Source organism: Schistocerca serialis, unplaced genomic scaffold (genome assembly GCF_023864345.2).
Source record: "Schistocerca serialis cubense isolate TAMUIC-IGC-003099 unplaced genomic scaffold, iqSchSeri2.2 HiC_scaffold_1402, whole genome shotgun sequence".
NCBI classification, from domain to species: domain Eukaryota; kingdom Metazoa; phylum Arthropoda; class Insecta; order Orthoptera; family Acrididae; genus Schistocerca; species Schistocerca serialis.
This window is the reverse complement of record NW_026047628.1, coordinates 3,233,529-3,258,205: the sequence shown is the minus strand read 5'-3', so window position 1 is coordinate 3,258,205 and position 24,677 is coordinate 3,233,529. Positions and strand designations below refer to the sequence as shown.

At 39.7% G+C, this 24,677-nt stretch overlaps 1 protein-coding gene across 5 annotated transcripts in view; it reads left to right on the top strand.

Annotated features, from left to right (window-relative positions):
• The first annotated feature begins 1,014 nt into the window (after window positions 1-1,014).
• The window catches only part of LOC126442745 (zinc finger protein 93-like), a 128,086-nt gene continuing 104,423 nt past the window's right edge, over window positions 1,015-24,677 (top strand). For all 5 annotated transcript variants that reach the window (XM_050090757.1, XM_050090756.1, XM_050090755.1 and 2 more), the window contains exons 1-2: window positions 1,015-1,113; window positions 4,039-4,120. In XM_050090757.1, the coding sequence (XP_049946714.1) occupies window positions 1,058-1,113; window positions 4,039-4,120 (138 nt within the window). In that variant the 5' untranslated portion in view covers window positions 1,015-1,057. The remainder of the gene's footprint in view (window positions 1,114-4,038; window positions 4,121-24,677) is intronic.

The window sequence follows — 24,677 nt, the reverse complement described above, 5'->3', positions numbered from 1 at the left end:
ATGGTAAAGCTCATTTTAGCGATTGTTGCGCAGGGCAGAATCCAAACAAATTTGTTGCTGCGACATGCTCGTCCGCTATTCAGGAAATATCTAACCTAGAATTAATCAAACACTGGAAAAGCTAACCTAGAATTCATTGAGTTAAAATTTATGCTTATTCTCACAGTGAAATGGAATGTATCTCATTGCCTTTGGCAATAACTACAGAATTTTAAAAAAGTTGGTTAAAGTGAACTGGCCTGCTGACTGGAATATTGTTGGTGAATATGCGACAAGAAGGGAGTGACTAACCTTATATTGTTCATCAAACAACCCGTGAGAAGATTATCAACTGGCTGTATCATCCGATTCATTACATTGCTGTTACAAAAGAAGATTTGAAAAGGAAACCAGTCAGATTACTAAGACCGATTACTGGACTCGCAATTGGAAGAACGATTGTTCAAACCAGTATCTGACCATAGAGATTTAGGTGTTGCGTGACTTCCCTAAATGGCTCGAAGCAAAAGCCAGGATGTTTTATTTGAAACGGCACAGCCGATTTCCTTCCCCATCCTTAACACAATCCGAGCTTGTGCACTGTCTCTAATTACCTTGATGTCCATGTGGCGTTAAATACGATCTTCCTTCCTTCTTCGGATGGGAATGTCATAAAACAGCGTCCATTTGTTATGTGATTTAATGAAAACTTTGACGAAGTGTTTAGAGCTCATAACTCTAACGAGAAAACAACACGGAAAATCAACAAGACTCTCTGTCAACCACCCTGTAGATGCGCGTGCTCCCTGTAAAATTACAATCATGTGATATCCCTGTTCAGATCAGTGTTCCCATACAGTACAGTGAAGATTTAAAAGTCCAAGAAATTTTCAAACGGATTCCTTCAATAACAGCTATTTTATGTTATCTAGTTGTTGTACTAAAATAACGATACGTATTTACCTATGGAATTTAATTTTCGCACTTTATCTTTTTAGTTCTTTGATACTGCTTCTGTCACAGCCCACAGCATAGTGCTTTGTCTTGCTGCAAGCTCATTGGTTTTGCTCGTTCGTGTATGCAATCAGCTGCAATCTCTTGGTTTTGCGGAAATTTGTGTGTGACATACTCCAGGTAATCTATAAGCGTTTATAAACTGCAAACAAAAATTAGTGAAAAAAATTGTTTCCGAAGTAAATTCACATGGTACTTCATTTCTATTACCATAACAGTTGAGTATGATGAGTGTAATAGTTCGATGATATCTGTTGCAGACACTGTGGTAGCTATATTTGATGCTGCTGTCTTCTTTTGTTTTATTCTTTATTTAATTGTGATCACATCACCTATAGTATGCTTGGTGATGGTGTGTGAATGTTGTAATTTTTTCAGGTTATGTTCATAACAATCAAATACCTGATTTACTAGTGCTTGCTGTTTTGGTCTGCCCGGTAAAATCATTACGTGTATCTTCAAAAAAGTATCGGCTAAGATTGTGACGTGTTGTCAGGAGCAGTTTGTCTATGCAATGATTGCCATGCGTGACATACGAGGAAAGGTGGACAGTGAAGTTCGAACAATCACTATGTTAGTACGGTTATGTTGACTTAGGTGTAATAACGTTTGTGATGATAATTTGCTGTGATCTGATGTAGTCATACAGCGGCTCCAGATTTTAGGGCTAACGTAAGCATTTTTTTCAGATGCCAACAGTTACTTCCTCATTTCATGGTTTGAGTATGTTTGCATGAAAGGAAATGCTGTAATTGTGTTGCATTTTGTTAGTTTACACTGTGCTTTGATTATTCGTGTCGGTAATATTCGTCTAATCATGTGTAAATACTAGTGTGTTGTAGTGTGTGTGTTTTACTGGAGTTCTGTGTAAGAATTCTTTAACAATATTTAGGAACTGGCGAAATACGAGGTACAGATGAACTTAACTGTAATTTGTCTAATAAAGCATTACATGTCATCAGAACTTAGGTCATACATAATATATACAGATAGTGGGAAGTCGTTTCAGTACATCAGTTTTGTAAGAAAAAACTAACCAATCTTTAATCTTGATAGTAATAAAAAATGAGAAATTCCGCATTGCAGGTATGTGGTTTTCTTTAATAGCATGTAAAGATTCCAAAATAATGGTGCCTACTGTAAATTGGGTATACATCCGTGAATGAACACAGAGGAAGAAAGGGGTCGACAGAAGCGTCCGATCCCACGCGTCGGCTTTGACCCGTGACGTAAGGGTGTTGTGTGTGACGTCATGACGGCGCGGAGTTTGGTTTGAGTGTGTGGCATGTTTGTAGATGTCGTCGTGTTGTGGTTTGTGGTCCTCTTTGGTGGTATATTCAGAGTTCTCGTTTGTGTGATGTAATGGGCCCAGTTTGCTCTTGCTCATTATCCATAACTGTTCGAGTGTCGGCTGTTTGTAGTCGAATTCGTTTCAGTGAGTTAACGATTTTGTGTGAAGATTAATTTAGTGTTGTTCGCTGTACATCTTGTGGTAATTTTAGTAAAATTGATCGGTTGTTGTTTTCGTTCAGGAATGAATATGATGGATAAAATTGACAGTGCGCAGGTATCGGGAGATGTTTTTGTGCTATATAGGTCAAGGGAAGTGTTTGATCCTAATTTATGGGATCGCTAGCTACTGTTGAGCTATATAGGTCAAGGGAAGTGTCCGATTCCAGATGATATTGTTTAGTGGTATTTGTGGAGTTTTGTGATGTCGGTTTTTTTCGTCGTTTTGTTTTGTATGGGGGTGGGTGTCTAAATTTGTTTATATTTTGTCCCCACCCAAAAACCCCAATATCCCGCGCTTGTCCCGTTAGTCATTAGGCTTTTTGTGGAACGTGTCTCTGTTTTCCGATGTATTTTCGTCCTCATAATGTGTACGTAACGACTTTATATGCGCCATATTGGAATCGTGGTTTATGGTCGTTTCCGCCATATTTGTGACATGCGTCGAAGCAGACGGGCGGGATCGGAAGCTTCTGTATTTTCGGCTAACGTCATCGCATTTCAAGTGCCCACAGCTACTACACCATTTCACGGTTTGAGCATGTTCGTATGACAGGAAATGCTGTAGAAGTTATTAAGTCTGTTGCATTTTGTTAATTTTCACTGTGCTTTGGTTATTCGTGTCGTTAGTATTCGTCTAATCATGTGTAAATACCAGTTTGCTGTAGTGTTAGTTTTAATGGAGTTCTGTATAAGAATACTCTAACATTATTCAGTAACTGTCGAAATACGAGGTTCAAATTAACTGTAGTTTCTCTAACAAAAAGCATTCATCAGAATCAATAGATCTTCATCATAGTTACAGTTAGTAGGAAGTCGTTTCTGGGAATCAGTGTTGTAAGAAAAAACTCAACAATGTTTAATCTTGATGGTAATCAAGAATGAGAACTTCCACATTGCAGTGTGCAATCTACAGCACGGGTATATGTTTATCTTTAATAGCAGGTAAAGATTCCAAATTGTTTACTGTAAATTGAGTATACAATTGTGAATGAATACAGATGAAGAAAGTTTCAGTAATACCTATGTTGAAAACGCACATTCGCTGATAAGCAAACAATCCATACGTCTGGATTTTCATCATGTCCCTATGAGACTGAAAATAACACAACGAATAAAGTATAGAATTAAATATTTGGTGATATTCAATAATTTCGCTGCAATCTATTGACTGCTTTGTTCGTAATGCCAAAGTTAGTGAATGCACCAAAAAAAAATACATATCTTCCATAATTGTCACAATAAGACAGTATCCATAAGCCAGTGTTACAAAGGAGCAGTTGCAACTGTAACTTCTCCGTTTCCAGTGCATAGTATTTTATGATTGTACCCACCCTTCATAACCTGAGAAATGTAAATCAATTTGTCACTGAACACACTTTTCCTCAACCACTTAGAATCAGTTTCCTGTGTAATCACCCATTTATGCACCCAGTAGATGAGTGATAATACTGTCTTTGAGCTATACCTCATGGTAACAATGGAAACTGTGTACAGCTGATCTTATTTGATTGCTTTTCTTTCCCCACACTGTAGAACTGAAGCTATGTACCAGGTGCCAACAATGTGGATTAAAAAAGAGGAAACAGATGAAGTACAAACTGAGTTACACTCCATGGTAAGTGGCTTACTTGTATTTCTTCAGTGTTTTTCTGTGTGTAGTATCATAAGTGAATACATACAATTCATGTCATACTGCTGGAAACATGAGTAATTCTGTTTACTAAAAAACTGATGAACTGTCTTATATGTAAAATTTTGCACAGCGCATTGAAATTAGTGTTGTACTAAACCTCGCATAGAATTGAGCAAGAGTTTCAATTTGATGTTCAGTAAACATGGAAAATTTTAATGCACAACCCAATTATGCTGATAAAGTGGGTATGTTCTGCTCTGTATACACTTCTTTTAAGTAAGAACCTTAATGTGCAACTTACGAATAACTATGACTATTGTGAATGTGAGCAGTGCCATTAAATTTATAAATGGTATGGGTGCAGTTAATGCATTATTACAGTGTATCGTGCAATGGAATTGTAATTTATTTATTGATGATGTAAAACAAATTATTTGCGAATAATTTTGAAGTGACATTCACATGGTCAATAATCTGAGGAGTACATTTTGTAGTACTATTAACATTAGGTGTTGACTTTGAATATGTGAATAAAGTGTAAGTAGAACTCTCAGCAGTAAATATAAATTTCAGGCAAAGAATACATGGAAGCATAAATTGTTACACAGCCTGTAGGTGCAGAATGCAGATGCCGCTAGTATTTTTATTCTGACAATCAGAATTGAGGGTCCTGACACAATCACACAAACTACTTGTGAACTATCTGTGCTGAACATTTGTTTCGATATCCATGTCATTTCGGCAGCAAAGGTTTGGTGAAGCTATTGAGTTATACATTAAATATTGACAGGTTTGTTCATAACCACTTTCTGCATTTGCTGCACATTGTTACACAGGATACTCCAGTTACTGATGGAAATAATCTGACATATATTTGTCACTTAAAATCTGATGCAGTGCAACCATTTGTGGGGTATTCAGCTGTCAGCAGTCATACAAATTCACTTCGCGCCACTAGTATATTTATTCTGTAAAACAGAATTGAGGGTCCTGACACAATCATGCAAACTACTTGTGAACTATCTGTGCTGAACATATTTATTTGTTTCGATATAAATCTTGGGTGCAACTGCAGAAGTACTGTGATAGCATTAATGCCACATTTGCGTTTGAATATATGTGAGTGATTCATTATATTTCATTCAAACTTCGTGAACAGCTTGCAATTAATTTGACTAGCAGTATCACAACAGTAATCCTAAACCATCACTATGAGAATGATAGAAAGTAAATATACTAAATTTTATGAAATACAGTAAAAGAGTGGTTAGATCCAATAAAGTTCAGGCTGTGGCTTTGACCCCTGATGTAATGATGGTTTGGCATATGGAATATGTATGCACAACACATATTGTGTGAATGAAAAGCAGTTTGAACAGTCATTGATCTTGCACCTGAATGTGAGGACTATTCAAAAGCTAAAAGTTTAAAATGGGGTTTAGGATCCCATCCCCCCTTGAAACATATGTTGTGGTGAGAGACTGATCCATAGTGTAGCTGAAGGCCTAGCCTAGGTTGAAAGGTGGCAGTGTAGCTGTGAGCTGAGAAACCCAAGAAATATGAAAGCCAAATAAAGGATGTGGTAACAAATTGACCAGTAGCACAGCCTAATGTTTACCGAAAAATCCAGATGGTGCCCAGAATGTAACTTATACCCACAAGAAGTCTTCTTCTACATTGTGTCCTGTGTTAGTTAATGGACTGAACTTCCCTATGACTTCAAGAGATGCACGTTGACATTATATAAATTGAAAGCCGTGGTCTTTGTCTAATTAATTAAAACTTAAATTTTATTGGTGTATATTTTGGCCATGAGACTTGCTGTAAAGTAATGGCTCAAAATTTTTATTTGAAAATTATTGAAGCATTTTAATCAAAACAGACTTTATAAACATTTTACATTTTTATTCTTCATGTTTATATATTTATTTCAAACATAGTCACCCTGGCAGTGAACACTTTCCTCCCAATGAGACATCCTAGTTGTTGGTGTCATCACTGTAGAATCTTTGACTTTGTTGGCAGAACCCCAGCCTCACCTCTGCCCACACCAATTCATCACTATTATCCTTGAAGGTGTTCTTAAAGTTTTGGAAACAGTTGAAAATTCATTGGGTCAAGCTGGGACATTATGGAGGATGATCGATAATAATGACTCAAAGGTTGCAAGTGCAGAAACACTTCTGTATGGTCTGGCATTGTTATGCTGAAGGAGAGGGTGCTCCATGTGTGGATGAACTATTTGATTTTGTGCTCTGTTTTCTGAGGGTTTTCTCATGTGCCAACACAGTTAAATAACACACACCTATGTTACAATCTGCAGTTCAGAACTCTCCAGCAGGAGGGTGGTGCATATTGTGTCAGGAGAGTGGAAACATCGACAGAGCAGTACACATGACAAGTCATACTTCACTGATATTAAGAACAGAATAAAAATTTGGACTCATTGTTTTCCAGTACACAATTGTAATAAATCAATGCATTTGACAATTGCCTCGAATGTTGCAGAATAGTTCCCTTGGCATTGCCCAGCATTCATTTGGAAGTGATAATATTGTATCCATATTCACATCAGTCAAAACATTATAATCACTGATAGAATGGGGAATGCACATGATCAGAGTTTGACTGAGAGCAGATTTTGCTGGCCGGAAGGCTTGGCATGAGTATTTTGGAAAGTGCACAACTTGTTGGGTGTTTGATGAGTGCTGTGGTGGTTGTCTTCAACACATGGTGAAACAAAAGTGAAACCATGTCCAGACATTGTGGGATGGGACAAGCACCCCTCATGACAGGTGGTACATATCATAGGCTAGGCAGACTGGTAAAACAAGACAGGCAGCAAACTGTGGCATAACTAACATCAGACATTAATGCTGGGCAGAGTAAAAGTGTCTGCATGCACAATGCTCCAAACACTCCTAATGATGAGTCTGTGCAGCTGATGACCCATCAGTGTGCCAGTGTTAACGCCACAACATCGACAATTACAACTGAAATAGGCATGTAACTATTGATGCTGGATGTTGGCACAATGGCAGAGCATTGCCTGATGTGATGAATCCTGATACCTTCATCATGCCTTTGGGAGGGTGCATTTCTGTCACCCACAACAGGACCAGCTCCTTGACTCGTGTACTGGCAGGGCCTGCATTATACTCTGGGAAACGTCCATGTGGGCATCCATTGGTCCAGTGGAGCTTCTGTGAGACACTGTCAGAAAAGGAGTATTGTAAACTGGTTGCAAACCACACCCACCCCTTCTGTTGTGATCTTTAGTCCTGAGGCTGGTTTGATGCAGCTCTCCATGCTACTCTATCCTGTGCAAGCTTCTTCATCTCCAAGTAACTACTGCAGCCTACTTCCTCCTGACTCTGTTTAGTGCATTCATGCCTTGGTCTCCCCAAACGACACTTAAATCAGTGCTTGATGTTAACAAATTTTCCTTCTTCAGAAACACTTCCCTTGCCATTGCCAGTCTACACTTTATATCCTCTCTATTTTGACCATCATGCGTTATTTTGCTCCACAAATAGCAAAACTCATCTACTTCAATTGTATCATTTCCTAATCTAATTGCATAAGCAGCACCTGATTTAATTCATCTACATTTTGTTATACTCACTTTGCTTTTGTTTATGTTCATCTTGCATCCTCCTCTGAATTCACTGAACATTCCGTTCAACTGCTCTTCCAGGTCCTTTGCTGTCTCCGACAGAATTACAATTTCATCAGCAAACCTCAACATTTTTATTTCTTCTCCCTGGATTTTAATTCCTACTCCATATTTTTCTTTTGTTACCTTTACTGCTTGTTTAATATACAGATTGAACAACGAGGATAGGCTACAACCCTGTCTCACTCCCTTCCCAACCACTGCTTCCCTTTCATGCCCCTCAACTCTTATTAATGCCATCTGGTTTCTGCAGAAATTGTAAATAGTTTTTCGCTCCCCGTATTTGACAACCGCCACCTTCAGAATTTGAAAGAGTGTTCCAGTGAAGATTGTTAAAAGCTTTCTCTAAGTGTACAAATGCTAGCAATGTAGCTTTGTCTTTCCTTAATCCATCTTCTAAGATAAGTCATAGGGTCTGTATTGCCTCGCATGTTCCATTTCTACAGAATTCAAACAATCTTCCCCGAGTTCAGCTTCTACCAGTTTTTCAATTCGTCTCTAAAGAGTTCATGTTAGTATTTTGCAGCCATGACTTATTAAACTGATAGTTAGGTAATTTTCGCACCTGTCAGGACTTGCTTTCTTTGGGATTGCAATTATTATATTCTTCTTGAAGTCTGAGGGTATTTTGCCTTTCTCATACCTCTTGCTCACCAGATGGTAGAGTTTTGTCAAGGCTGGCTCTCCCAAGGCTATCAGTAGCCCTAATGGGTGTTGTCTACTCCCAGGGCCTTGGTTCGACATAGGTCTTTCAGTGATTTCTCAAATTCTTCATGCAGTATCATATCTCCAGTTTCATCTACGTCCTCTTCCATTTCAATAACATTGCCTGCAAGTACATTGCCCTTATATAGACCCCTCTAACCCCTCTATACAGGAAGAGTCACCTAACATTACCGCTGGATATATTTCGTAAACCACATCAAATACTGACGAATCGATTCCGCAGACCGAATGTGAGGAGAGGGGCTAGTGTAATTGGTTAATACAAATCATAAAAAAAATGCACGGAGGTATGTTTTTAACACAAACCTATGTTTTTTTTAAATGGAACCCCATTAGTTTTGTTAGCACATCTGAACATATAAACAAATATGTAATCAGTGCTGTTTGTTGCATTGTAAAATGTTAATTACCTCCGGAGATATTGTAACCTAAAGTTGACGCTTGAAACCTCCGACGTTCAGTTGCGTGTTGTAACAAACACGGGCCACGGTCGGCGAGCAGCATCTGCAGGGACATGTTTACGATGACGACTCGTGTTTACGATTGTGGCTGTAGTGCACTGTTGTGGTTTGGTCTAGCTGTCGCAGTGTCCGCATGTATTGCTGCTATTGTTATTCTGCATTCATCTCCGCACACAGACCAACTGTAGTACACGGTGTTACCAGACGTCTGTGATAGTGTAGTGTTGTAGGAACTGTGACCATGGTGTATTCGAACTCTGCAATCATATTGTTTTCATTATTAAACCTACTCCTCTGTTACCCCTATTTGATTTTGTATTTATAACCCTGTATTCTCCTGACCAGAAGTCTTGTTCCTCCTGCCATTGAACTTCACTAATTCCCACTTTAACCCATCCAGTTCCCTTTTTAAATTTTCTAACTGAACTGCCCAATTAAGGGATTTGACATTCCACTCTCTAATCCATAGAATGCCAGTTTTCTTTCTCCTGGTAATGAAACCAAGCGAGGTGGTGCAGTGGTTAGCTCACCGGACTCGCATTCAGGAGGACGACAGTTCAAACCCGTCTCCGGCCATCCTGATTTAGGTTTTATTTGATTGCCCTAAATCGTTTCAGGCAAATACCGGGCTGGTTCCTTTGAAAGGGCACGGCCGATTTCCTTTCCCATTCTATCCCAATCCGAGCTTGTGCTCCGTCTCTAATGGCCTCGTCGGCGGGACGATAAACACAAATCTCCTACTCCTCCTCCTGATAACAAAGTCCTGAGTAATCCCTACCCAGAGATCTGAATGGGGGACTATACATCCGGTATATTTTACCCAAGAGGACGCCATCATCATTTAACCACACAGTGAAGCTGCATGCCCTCGGGAAAAATTACGGCTGTAGTTTCCCCTTGCTCTCATCCGTTCGCAGCACCAGCACAGCAAGGCTGTTTTGGTTAATGTTACAAGGCAGTCCTTCATCCCGACTGTTGCCCCTGCAACTACTGAAAAGGTTGCTGCCCCTCTTTAGGAGCCACACATTTGTCTGGCCTCTCAAGACACCCCTCCATTGCGGCTGCAACTACGGTAGGGCTATCTGTATCGCAGAGGCATGCAAGCCTCCCACAAATGGCAAGGCCCATGATTAATGTTAGGTCCACCGCTTCATGACAATCATATTTCCCACTGATAGTGGCATTTTTCATCAAAATAATGTGCCATTTCACAAGGCCAGGAGTGTGATCGAATGGTTTGAGGAACACAGTGGTGAGTTCCAATTGATGTGGTGGCCAACTCACCAGCTCTGAACCTGGTCAAACACATCTGGGATGTGATTTAGCATAATGCCAGAGATCGTCCTCCTTCCAGAATTCATGGGAATGAGGTGACCTGAGTGTACAGATAGGTGCCAACGTTCTCCAGTGATCTACCAAGGCTTCATTGCTTCCATGCAACAGTATTTCCCCTCCCTGCTGTTATCTGTGCTAGAGGTGGACACATCAGCTTTTAGATGGGTGATAATGTTGGGGCTGGTCAGACTATGGCAGTTACCATTATTGGAAGTTGTGGTGATGATCATGGCACATCAGGTTCGGCCAAGTAGCACATGCCGCCCACGAGCCCTGTATGGCTCACCCTCCAGTCCGGCTTCAAGACACTGACTGCCTGTGAGATCCACGGTCATTCCTCATGACCCAGTGTGACTCCACAATGCTCACGAGCTCAGAGCTGTGAGAATTGATGTATGCCAGGCACATGGGACTGGAATTCAAAGAGGGAGCCCGCCATGGCTCAGCTTCCCCCACCAAATGAAAATCCCCCTTCCCTGCCATTAAGGAGTCCCTTACATCTGACTCTCCCTGACTTGGGTGATTCATGTGTGAGGCTTTACGCGTGCGTAAATTCAGAACCAGGATGTTCGATGGGCTCACGACCCTGACATTCTCACAGGCTATCAAGAACCGAGGAGTCAGCTTGCTAGCGAAACCTAACTGCCCTTTTTGAGCAATATTAGGCTTTTGGAGCAACAATCTGTCCCAAACCTCACCACTGAACCATCTAGCCCCTGATTGTAGCTGACGGCTAGCCCCTCATGGGCAATTTTGGTAATATGCCTAGCCTGGATCCAATTCTGCTGTATTACTGCTAGGGTGACTTGTTCTGCAAGGAAATCATTGATTGACACAGGTTGACAAGAGGAGAATTGACTGGATGTGCTAGCATAAGGGATACTGGAGCAGCCTTCAGAGACTTGGGTTGTGCAGTGTTCAAGACAAAATTGAGCCATGGTACTGACATGTCCCACTTTGTCTAAGCCTTGTTGTGGAAAATAAGCACAGCCTTCAACTTGCAGTTCATCTGGTCAGCAAAATATGCTGATAATAAGAATTGGTGGCCACATCCTTAATTCCATTGTCAAAGCAGAACCTTGTGAATAGCTGGGTAACAAAATCAATAGCATTATTACTAACAAGCATCCTGGGTGGCCGGTAAAGAGAAGAAATTCATAACAAATGCTGAATAGTTTCCAGGATGGTCACTCCTCTGTTCGGAATGAGTAAAAAAAAGGGAAAAGTCATTCATGATAACTAATAGGTGACTAACACCCACACACATATGAGGAAGTGGACCTATATAATCAGTAAAAAATTTATACATCAGGCATTCCTCATGGGTAGACTCCAAAAGCCCCTTGAGGGAGTTCGGGTTCAACTCAGCTCCCTTACTGCTGTCTCACTCACCCACTAACCACTGGACATCCTTACACAGGTAGGACTGTCTGATGTGTTGTCTTATCTTGACAACAGTTCTATAAATGTCTAAATGACTGCCCAGGTGGGATGGAATAGTGGTACTATCAGCTTGTTGGGTAAACATATTGTGGGGTTTGTCGGGTACATCCTTCACGAAAAAGCAGCCCTTTATGCAGACTGTACACCTGCACTTGTTGGGCTTGCAAGAACTTCCACCTAATACCAGCCATTCTGGGGTTCCCCTCTTGGTTGGTCTTCAGACTGATGAATAACTCTGGGACCTCTGTTAAGACCCCTGTTAACCAGCCGTGGCAATTCTCACCAGGACATGATCACCTTGCAATTCTTCTTTTGGACATGCAGTCCTGTAATACGTTGCACCTTAAACCAAAAAGCAGAAATACGAATGAGCAGTGGGCCCAATTTTGCCTAACCAAGAGCTTGATTGTCAGTCTCTAAACAATATTCCTGGTGTTCAAAATAAAATCTGAATTTTTCAAGGGCAAACAGAACCACCAAGGTTTCACATTCATATTTCGTTTCTGCAAGTGAAAGTTTTCAAGGTGCTTAGGCTGTAGGGCATCAAACCACCACACCTACCCTCCCGCTCTGTTCCTGCAGGAGGACAGCTGCTACTTTCTACTCAAGAAGAATAACAGGTGTCCGTCCACTAGAACGGGAGGTCAAAATTGGGTATGGCTAATGCTGGTGGCTTACCAAGTGCCACCTTAATGGCTTCAAAAGGTTCCTGATGACTTTCATCCCATTTGAAATTTCTTAAATTATTAAGGCATCCCTCTAATTTAGTAAAATTGGGCACAAACTTGCAAAAAAAAAAAAAAAAAAAAAAAAAAAAAAAAAAAAAAAAAATCCAAGCATATGAACCATGCCACATTTTTCTTATTTCTAGGAGCTGGGAATTTTTGCAAATTGCTAGTATGCTCCTGGTGAATTCTAATGCAATCAGTGGAACTAAGATGTCCCAAGAATGAAACCTATGTGCCAGTGTGATTTTAGATGGTTTGACAGTAAGTCCTGCCGCCCTCTGGTAAACCAAGACTGCCTCAAGATGTTGCAGGTGTTCAGACAGACTAGCACTAAAAATAACCATGCCATATAGGTAATTATACACACACTTCAACTTGAAATCGCCCAAAACACAATCTTGAAGGCAAGACAGAACAGCAACTCTCATTGACAATCAAAGAGCACCCTGTTAAAATCGTAGAGGTTCCAGTTTGTACAGAAGTCAGTAATATGCTTGGAATCCTCTGTTAACATGATCTGATTATATGCCTGATTGAGATCCTGGACAGTAAAATACTGACCCCCACTGAACCAAGTGAAAGAATTACGCAGATTGGGATGTGGCACAGATTCCAAATCTACCTTCTCATTGCTCGAACAGTCCATGGGTATACTGCCGGTTCATAGTGTCCAACAGGCTTAATATTTTGGCGATCAGACATGTCGCCATCGTCAGGTGCGCTGACGAAAGGAGCTCCTGAGGGCGGGTGGCCTGTGGGGGGAGGGGATTTAAATCTGCTGCCCGCCCTCAGGAGCTCAGTTCATCAGCGCACCTGACGTTGTTGACATGTCTGATCGCCGAAATATTGTGCCCATTGGGCACTATGAACCGTCAGTATACCCGTGGACTGTTCAAGCAACAAATACGCCGGGAGAAACTGAAGAATCACAATGTTCTCATTAACCGCATGATAACTCACAACTGGATGAAACACGCCACTGTAGCCCATAGATACTGAGAATATGGGAGAAACATAGGCTGAGGTTGAGGACCTGATGATCCCATCGAACAACAAATTGTTAGTCAAAGCACATATACATTTCATCTTTGATGGAGCAAGCGTCTTGAATTTTTCAGCTGTGTTAATTTTAAAATAAACAACCCTGCCTTGACAATCTAACTACCACATAGAAATTCACACCCCAAAATTAAGATTTTTAATTACTATCCACTTCACAGGCCAAGAAAATTTTCCAATAGTCAGTTTTGCCAACCAGAGGCAAAATTTTCCCAGTGAGAGCTCAACACCAGAAACACATCCTACACTTGTTCCTTATTGGTGATCCCCTTCTAAACTGCCTGTAATCTCGATCCCCATCCTGATAATGACACTTAAATCCCCATCACTTGTCTGTGAAACTCAGGCTTCAATAGTGGACACCAAAGCCTCTAATTCGCCAAAGGTTTGTATTTATTAGCAAAGGTAATCCATGAAGGGTCCTGTGGCTGCGTTTTCTCTAATATATTATTGAGTATTTGTATCTCTGTGATTTGCAATTCCAAAGCTGGAATGGCCATACACATTCATCTATGTACCTAGGAAAAGGTTCACGAGGAAACAGCACTAGCCACAAGTGTTTATGCTTGAGTGCACTCTTAATGAGGTGAGAATTTCAGCCCAATAATTTATTTACACAACATCCTCGGTGTTGCACTTTCCTGTAAAATTCAACTGAAAACACAGCTTAACATGGGGCAACAACATTATTGGAGATGGCCAAAGCGTCGGCATGAAACATAAATTTGACCGTGATCCACAGGATGGATTTCATCTGGCTTACATTCTATACTGAAAATTCCGTTACAGCTTGAAGCAGTAACATTATTTGGTAAGGTAATTTCTGAATGAATTCCCCTCTGGTCCTTTAAAGTTGTATGTAGCATTGGTACTACTTCCAACAGTTATTTGTTCGTGGTAGATTCTTGTTCATCACCTATTGCTCATAATTTGCTGACTCAACTTTGCAAGTCATGCACCTGCCCATGTAACTGCAGAGCTAATCTAACCTGCTCAGAATAGAGATTACATTGTAGAATATCCCACAAGCAATTATCCCAGTGGATAAAGTTGCCTGAATTCTATGTATTTGCTTATGGTGGGGCTGACTTCTTTCTAAACACTGTACATTCTGCCATAAGGTTGTCATGGATGGAGCTCCAGCAGCTTCTGCAACACCTCTCCCCCTGATGCAGTTGGTACTAATCACCAAGGGGTTTCCACACTGCCATGCAGACGAGCTATAAGTTTGGTAAAACTGTCCTTAAGTGGAAGCTGACACTTTTAATTTGTAAACTGTTGCTTCTTCAATAAGGGCAATCCGGGACAGTCACAGGACCCAATGTTCAGCAGCATCTCATGATGAATGACAGTACTAGGATACCGCCACCCTTTAGTTTCAGGAAAATAACTGTCCTCTGTTAGCAACCAAACAAACATCCAGCAGGAAAAGTGGAAATTAAGTGGAAGGACTGGACAGATAGGTATTCACATAATTCACTATTGTTTATTAAAATGTATTTATTTAAGAAAAATAACTAAAATCAGATACATTAGCAGACTTACAAACAGCACTCTGAACTTTCCAAATTTAAGACATTACACATCTTAGTTTACTACCAATTTAAATGAGGCAATAGTTAGACAAAAGCTGTTTTTGACACCAGTTTGTAGATTTTAGATTCAAAATTTCCAACTTCACAAACTGCAACTAGGCAAATGCTTCAACAAATGAACAAATAAATATTTGGAGACAGATGGCTCTTTAAGACAACACAGAAGGATAACTCATCTCAAATGTTAAAACTGAATAGCTATACTGGAAGAAAGAGTAATTTACAGCTGCCTTGGGACTACTAGAACGAGGAAATTCTTAAAATACACGTCCAAGGTCATCTAGATAATTTAATAAAGTAAACAGGTGCACTGATTTCTAGAGCTGCCTTCAGGCAGGCAGAGAGAGTCTCTTTAAATCTTGCCCCCCAGTGAGCAGTTAAGTAATTAATAAGTGAATGAGTGTGCAAGATTGATATAGCTGGCTTCAGACACAGTGAAAATACTATTAAGGTATACCATAGAAAATGCGTGAGTTATTCAATAAGTGAATGTACATGCGTAACAGTTCAAGAACGCAATTTAAAAAGGAGAACCAGTAATTAGTAGTCTGAACCACCTTGTAGCAATAAATAAATAAAAGGTGAGAAAAGGTCACTCCATGACAACTTTAAAATAAGTCGAACAATTGAATTTAGTAAGCAGTAACTAGCCTTGACATAGAATAAATTTCTTTTACTCTCCAGCTCACAAGTGCTCAGTGAACGAACATACAAAAAACCTTCAGAACTCAGTAACACTTGACTGTTTTACACACTTTTGCTTTTTCCAGCCTGTGAACCTCAAATGTGCAAGTTACCAACAGGCTATACTTTCGCAAATCTAGATGACATCTGAATATGACACGTGTGATTTACATAGAACCGATAAGCATGTGGCCATGCTAACAGGGATCAACACTATGAACAAGAAGAGCACTTGACTCAACAAACCTCCAAACTTCAAAATGTACAACATTTTAGTACAAATTTCAAACAGTAAGTTACATTACTTGGGTGAAGGCAGCCCAAGGGTAGCTTGCAGTGGCAGTCCATGACGCTGATGTACAGAGGCAATGTTATCACCCACACTATGATGATGAGCACACAGTGAGTCAAGGTCCAAGACAATCAGTGTACCACAACAGTAGAAAATTAAAACAGACTAAGGGAACATCTAAATTGCACTGTCATTCTCACTTAATACAACCACATGACCAAAGTAGTTCTGCAGATCAATGGACTTGTCAGATGATTTTCATCAAAAACTCGGTCTAAAGCTAAACATGGTCACACTTAAAACAGTGTTCAGGATTACCAAATCATTGAATCCACTGCTCAACATGGGGAATTGAATAGGAATAACAAGCTTATCTGGTTGCTAGACATTACCATAACCCCTTCCAAGGCAACACCACAAACTATTGTGTCGTGCAATACAACCCAAACCAGACAGTTTTTTCAGTTAAGAAAGCTCCTTGCATAATGTGACTTTCAGTGAGAAGAATCAACAGCAAATACAGATAGCCGAGACCACACAAATGTTCTGTCTTTTTTAACACCTGTGCCTACAACTATTAACTCGACAAAATGTTTAAAGAGCTACAAGTCGCTCCATTCTTTCAAGTTTGGCTGAAAGGCAAATGCTGTCTCTGTACCCTGCGTGGCTCTACAATGACACATGGCATCAGAAGCTCCGAGCAAAAGAAGTGACATACACCAGTTTGGGGTGGGAAGTCAAAGAGGGAGCCGGCCTGGCCTCAGGCAGTAATAATAATGAAATCGTTATCATTATTTGCACTATTATATTAGTATTATTGTAGGCAGTTAATTAATACAAAGATCAATTAATAACATGTTGCTGTGTTCTTTCTATCTTCTGCCCAAAATATCTCTTCAAAGCATCCTCTTTGCATACATCATCTTGCTTCATTATTTCGTTGGTACACTCTTTCCAAAATTTAAGTGGTCTACTGTGTTTCTAGCCAAGCCAACTAGCTCTGCAGATGATGAAGAAATTGATGAAATGTATGACGAGATAAAAGAAATTATTCAGGTAGTGAAGGGAGACGAAAATTTAATAGTCATGGGTGACTGGAATTCGTCAGTAGGAAAAGGGAGAGAAGGAAACATAGTAGGTGAATATGGATTGGGGGGGAAGAAATGAAAGAGGAAGCCGCCTTGTAGAATTTTGTACAGAGCATAACTTGATCATAGCTAACACTTGGTTCAAGAATCATAAAAGAAGGTTGTATACCTGGAAGAATCCTGGAGATACTAAAAGGTATCAGATAGATTATATAATGGTAAGACAGAGATTTAGGAACCAGGTTTTAAATTGTAAGACATTTCCAGGGGCAGATGTGGATTCTGACCACAATCTATTGGTTATGAACTGCAGATTGAAACTGAAGAAACTGCAAAAAGGTGGGAATTTAAGGAGATGGGACCTGGATAAACTGAAAGAACCAGAGGTTGTAGAGTGTTTCAGGGAGAGCATAAGGGAACAATTGACAGGAATGGGGGAAAGGAATACAGTAGAAGAAGAAGGGGTAGCTCTGAGGGATGAAGTAGTGAAGGCAGCAGAGGATCAAATAGGTAAAAAGACGAGGGCTAGTAGAAACCCTTCGGTAACAAAAGAAATATTGAATTTAATTGATGAAAGGAGAAAATATAAAAATGCAATAAATGAAGCAGGCAAAAAGGAATACAATCGTCTCAAAAATGAGATCGACAGAAAGTGCAAAATGGCTAAGCAGGCATGGCTAGAGGACAAATGTAAGGATGTGGAGGCTTATCTCACTAGGGGTAAGATAGATACAGTCTACAGAAAAATTAAAGAGACCTTTGGAGATAAGAGATCCACTTCTATGAATATCAAGAGCTCCGATGGAAACACAGTTCTAAGCAAAGAAGGGAAGGCAGAAAGGTGGAAGGAGTATATAGAGGGTTTATACAAGGGTGATGTACTTGAGGACAATATTATGGAAATGGAAGAGGATGTAGATGAAGACGAAATGGGAGATAAGATACTGCGTGAAGAGTTTGACAGAGCAATGAAAGACCTGAGTCGAAACAAGGCCCCGGGAGTAGACAACATTCCATTAGAACTACTGATGGCCTTGGGAGAGCCAGTCATGACAAAACTCTACCATCTGGTGAGCAAGATGTATGAGACAGGCGAAATACCCACAGACTTCAAGAAGAATATAATAATTCCAATCCCAAAGAAAGCAGGTGTTGATAGATGTAAAAATTACCGAACTATCAGTTTAATAAGTCACAGCTATAAAATAATAACACGAATTCTTTGTAGACGAATGGAAAAATTGGTAGAAGTGGACCTCGGGGAAGATCAGTTTGGATTCCGTAGAAATGTTGGAACACATGTGGCAATACTAACCTTACGACTTACCTTAGAAGAAAGATTAAGAAACGGCAAACCTACGTTTCTAGCACTTCTAGACTTAGAGAAAGCTTTTGACAATGTTAACTGGAATACTCTGTTTCAAATTCTGAAGGTGGCAGGGGTAAAATACAGGGAGCGAAAGGCTATTTACAATTTGTACAGAAACCAGATGGCAGTTATAAGAGTCGAGGAGCATGAAAGGGAAGCAGTGCTTGGGAAAGGAGTGAGACAGGGTTGTAGCCTCTCCCCGATGTTATTCAATCTGTATATTGAGCAAGAAGTAAAGGAAACAAAAGAAAAATTTGGAGTAGGTATTAAAATTCATGGAGAAGAAGTAAAAACTTTGAGGCTTGCCAATGACATTGTAATTCTGTCAGACAGCAAAGGACTTGGAAGAGCAGGTGAACGGAATGGACAGTGTCTTGAAAGGAGGATATAAGATGAACATCAACAAAAGCAAAACGAGGATAATGGAATGTAGTCAAATTAAATCGGGTGATGCTGAGGGAATTAGATTAGGAAATGAGACACTTAAAGTAGTAAAGGAGTTTTGCTATTTAGGGAGTAAAATAACTGATGATGGTCGAAGTAGAGAGGATATAAAATGTAGACTGGCAATGGCAAGGAAAGCGTTTCTGAAGAAGAGAAATTTGTTAACATCGAGTATAGATTTAAGTGTCAGGAAGTCGTTTCTGAAAGTATTTGTATGGAGTGTAGCCATGTATGGAAGTGAAACATGGACGATAACTAGTTTGGACAAGAAGAAAATAGAAGCTTTCGAAATGTGGTGCTACAGAAGAATGCTGAAGATAAGGTGGGTAGATCACGTAACTAATGAGGTACTGAATAGGATTGGGGAGAAGAGAAGTTTGTGGCACATCTTGACTAGATGAAGGGATTGGTTGGTAGGACATGTTTTGAGGCATCAAGGGATCACAAATTTATCATTGGAGGGCAGTGTGGAGGGTAAAAATCGTAGAGGGAGACCAAGAGATGAATACACTAAGCAGATTCAGAAGGATGTAGGTTGCAGTAGGTACTGGGAGATGAAGATGCTTGCACAGGATAGAGTAGCATGGAGAGCTGCATCAAACCAGTCTCAGGACTGAAGACAACAACAACAACAACAACTGTGTTTCTGTCAGTAAGGTGATTTACAATCAGAAACTATTCTATGGCTGCTAATTAGCTAATGTTTTCAACAAATGTCTATACCTGTTTAATGATCTCCTTTTTGTGTTATCACTGATTCAGTTGTCTTCATTCCAGAATGTAGATCAACTTTACAGGTTCTTTCAGTCTTGATATGTTGATGCTCCTTCATAATGTTTCCAGAACTCTGCCTTCTTTTGAGATTAGCATGTAAAACCCATCATCCTGATCCATAGAATAGGACTGGTTTAACATGTAGCCTACACTCTTATCTCACAGCTAGAAATGTGGTTGTTCCACCAAAAGGATTTCATGAAGTTAGAACACTAGTAAATAGTGTGCCAAGGTAGGGGGTGTGTGTTTTTTAATAATATTATTGTAAATAAGTGTTCAGTGAAACAAAAGCTTTCTTTGTAACTGTTCTAGACATTTTATGTTTCTGATTGTAAAAGTAGTATGAGTGACATGGCACTTGACAGTCCAGTTCCTGCTCCCTCACACAGTTCGTGTGCACTGTATTGTGTCGTTTGATATGAACGACATTGATGTCAGTGTTTCAGGTAGTGGCTGTGTTATTTCATTTGTTTGTATATGCAGATAATGAAACTAGAAAATATGATTGAAAATAATAGCATAGGGAGAACGCTGAAGTGCGAGATCATAATCAATTTTCAAAGGTGTCTGTAATCAGTCTTACAATTTTTTATTACCTCCCATTGAAATAGACCATAGTGAACGTGTCACCAGAATGTCAAACTAAGAACGTTTATCCAGAACTACTATTTAATTCTTACGAAGTCTGACAGTTGGGCTTTGTACATATGACACACTTATATTATACGAGAGGACTGTGACTGCTTAAATGCACTTATTACAGTTTATTTTTACCACAGGCTCAGGTTTACCCATTCAGCATGAATGTAAAAGAAGAGTAGGAGGAGGGTGAGAATAAAGAGGTAATTTTAGAATTTATGACTGCATGGAATTAATCATTGCTGAGTTGGGGTGAAAATAATGAGATGGTTGGCAATTGTGTGTCTATTCACTTTAGCAGTCTTGTTTTTACTCTTAGGGTAAAGATGACAACACTTACAGAATTTTTGTGTGTCCCAGGCTGGAAACAAGGAAACAGGTAAAATAGAATATTTTGTTACACTTAACCCCATGTGGATTTAAACACTATCTTTGAGCAGGTGAAATAGTTTAGCTTGTAAGTTTGTAGAATAGCTTCTGTACGTTATAAGCACAAACTAGAATTGCGTTGATGAAGTTATATGAAAATTGGTACCAAGACTCAAGCCATGATCCTGTTTTAATGGGCAGTTAACTTAATGGTATCATGTATGTGAACTCCAGCACTGGATGTTTTTATTTGTTGCGTGATACTGCTGTGGCAATTACAGAATCATTCAAGGGGAACCTAAACAAAGTAGTGCAAAAGAAGCAGGTGATCCTAACCTACTGAAAGGGGCTAAGACGTCTGTGCATACATTGCAGGTGGTATGGACAGGCAGTCTTTTAAAGTACTTTTGAACAGTTTTCTTAAAGCTGTTGTAAACTGCTAGTTTAACAACCCACACAGAATTGAAAGAGGGCTTAGTGATCATGATGCCAGCACAGCAACAGTGGTAAATGAAGTTAATGAATTCTTCAAGAAGGCTAGGAGAAAAGATTTTCTAGAAAGAGCAGGTAAGTAGATCTTAGCATCCCATTTAAACAATGAGTGAATGTCATTTACTTTGAGTGTGATGTATGTAGAGGAATATGGGAAAACGTTAAATGGACTGTAAATCACACACTGAATAAGTATGTGGTGAGTAACTGGATTAGAGACAGAAAAGACCCTCTGTGGTGTAATGCCAAAATTTGAAAATGCTGAGGAAGCAGACTGTTCTACACTAAGTACAGAAAAGAATGCAGAATGGTGACAGGCGAGAGTTACTGGAAATTTGTGCTTTTTGTAAAACTATCACTGCATGAAGCATACAACTACCATCGTCATACATGAGCAAGAGATTTTACTGAGGACATGAGACATTTCTGGTTCTTCATAAAATCACTGAGTGAAAGATTTCTATTCATGCAGTCAATGACCAGTGTGGTGTGGCTTTCAAGGAAAGCTGGAGTTTTAAAGTTTGTGCAGGAGGATAATACAAACATTGAAATAACAATGTCGCACAGACTCATGTATTGGGGACATAGTAATAGGCTCCCTGGAGTAGAGAAACAGCTGGAAGAGTTGAAAACAAAATAGTTGCCATGTCCAAACAGAATCACAAATCATTTCTCCAGAGAGTAAGCTACAGCATTGGCCTCTTACTTAGCTTGCATTTATTGCAAATCTCTCACTTAGTGCAAAGGACCAGGCAGCTGGGAAGTAGTTCAGGTGGCTTCTGTATATAAGAATGGTAAAAGAACATACCTGCAAAATTACAGACCAATATCCGCAACACTTATTTGCTCCAGAGTTCCTGAATAAAATTATTTTTCTTGAGACAGAAAAGTTTCTGTTCACAAATCAGCATGGATTTTGTGGAATACTCATCTTGTTCTTCTTTCAAATTATATACTGTGAACCATGGATGGCGGGCAACAGGCTGGATTCCACATTCCTACATTTCCAGAAAGCATTTGACACAGTGCCCCATTGCATGCTGTTAATGGGGGTGTGAGCATATGGAATAGGTTCCCTGATATATGAACTGCACAAAGACCTCTCAAGTTACAGAGGCCAGTATTTTGACCTCCACAGAGACTGTTCCTTAGAGACAAGAGTATCATCAGTAGTGCCACAGAGAATAGTGCCATATCTATATATGAAATGATCTGATGAGCAGCATTTTGTGTCGGTTTGCTGATGGCATTGTGTGTGGGGGAAGGGTCATCACTGAGTGACGACGAGGATACAAGGTGACTTGGACAGATTTTTATTTGCTGTGATGAATGGCTGGTGTAGAAATCTTCAAGTGGATGTAGATGAGTAGGAAAAAGAATCCCATAATGTTAGAATACAACACTGGTACTGTACAGATTAACAGTCTGGTGAATAAAAAGTCAAGGCATTATATTGCAAAGTGATATAAAATGGAACAAGCACATAAGGATAGTAGTACGATGGGGAATGATCAACTTATGTTTACTGAGAAAACTGTTGTTCATCTGTGAAGAACACCACATATAGAACACCATACAAACGCGTAGTAGTAGAAGGTACCATCCATCATGCACCATTTGGTGGCTTGCAGAGTTTTTATGTAGATGTATATACACAGCAACCAGAAAGAGGCTAATCAAATTGCAGAGTCCATGTGGAAATAGTTTTCATCCTTTTTAAGTTTGGAAAGCCTGAACGCTGCTGAACCTGGGAAGAAGTATCTTCAGCTGTTTGCAAACTGAGGGCAGCTCCTCCATCTGCACACAGCATGCACACATTATATCCTATGTGCTACTACTATTCGAAAATTAACTATAAAAACACACAGAGAAGGCAAACCATCTAACTTGTTACTGTTCTGATGTTTCACCAGTGGCGGCTAATGAATTACTGCGCTCTGTAGCTGTTAGTTCAAAAGAATTGACAGCTTTGAAACAGACTGCGAATACACCTTAAAGTTACTAAAATATGGGATGCTCCTCCTGACAACAAAAACATAGAAGGAATGTAATCATAAAATGAGAGAGAGAGAGAGAGAGAGAGAGAGAGCGAGAGAGCGAGTTACATATGTAACTTGTTTCTGAAACATCCCTGATTAAGTTATGGTATTGTTAGCTGTTGAACATGTACCAGCTTAAGCTTGGTTTTAAATAACTGTAGCCTAATGCATACATGTTACTTGGTTTTGACTGCTATGGATCTTTGTCAGAAATTGGCTGCTTAATAAGGCTACATTCAGGGTGTAGAGATTTTTGATTAAACAAGATCATACAAGTTAGCCCAAAGTAAAGTTACATATTTTTGCTAAACATAAATGGAAGGAGTCACTATCATTGAAAAATAAATTATTATTCATATCTAATCTTGACACATCAAATATGCGTGTGTTGTCTATTCTTTTAGACATGTTCAAGGGGACAGACAGCATTGTGATCCTGCAGCCACAATGACTCAGCAAAAAGGACATAGATACATTAGTTGTCTGGGCATTAATTTACATAAATGGAGAAGATTGAAAATTTGTACTGGACCAGGATTGGAACCTGAGTCGTGCTGACTAGGCGAATGCACTGACAACTAGGCCATCTGGACACTGTGGTCATCACATCTGCATGGACAGTTCTAGCATTCTACCTGTCAGACGCAAGTTCTCAACTTAATCACCCGCTACCAATGCAGTGCTCATGCTCATGATCCTCATTACACATGGTTCCTGTAAGAGTTCAAACGTGGTGTGAATCTATACAGAAAGGATCATTGGCTGACATCACCTTAATTATGTATGTGGTATCTGTTCTTTTGGACATGTCAATGTATTGTCACATCCTGTTCCAACAATCAGAACATGTTTTCCATACTGCAATCATTTGGCCAGTGTTGTGGACATGAACGTGTAATACTGGCATCCCATATGTAACATAATTTCTTGGTGAAAGCAATTTTCACAATATGATATAACTTTGGGTTGCTGGGGTCAACCCACAACATTGGGGACACACATTCAGCCAGTGATATATTACTCCTCTCACTGTGCCATTACAATCAACACTCTGTTGTGGAGCTGCATCACTGCATCTGAAAGCAGCAACAATGCATATTGGGAGCATTAAGTGATTGACTACCAATACCTGGTATCTTCTACTGGTGTGAGTATAATATGCTTATCTTTTGGTAGGCAATAGTGCATTCCTTACAGTGCTCTGCTGGTGTGTCACATACAGCAGTTTGAATCTTTCTAAACTGAGAGAACCAGTTTCTGGTCATTCAAAACAAAAGATAACTGTGCAACAGACTGAACGAATCTACAAATTACAGTTTTGTAAAC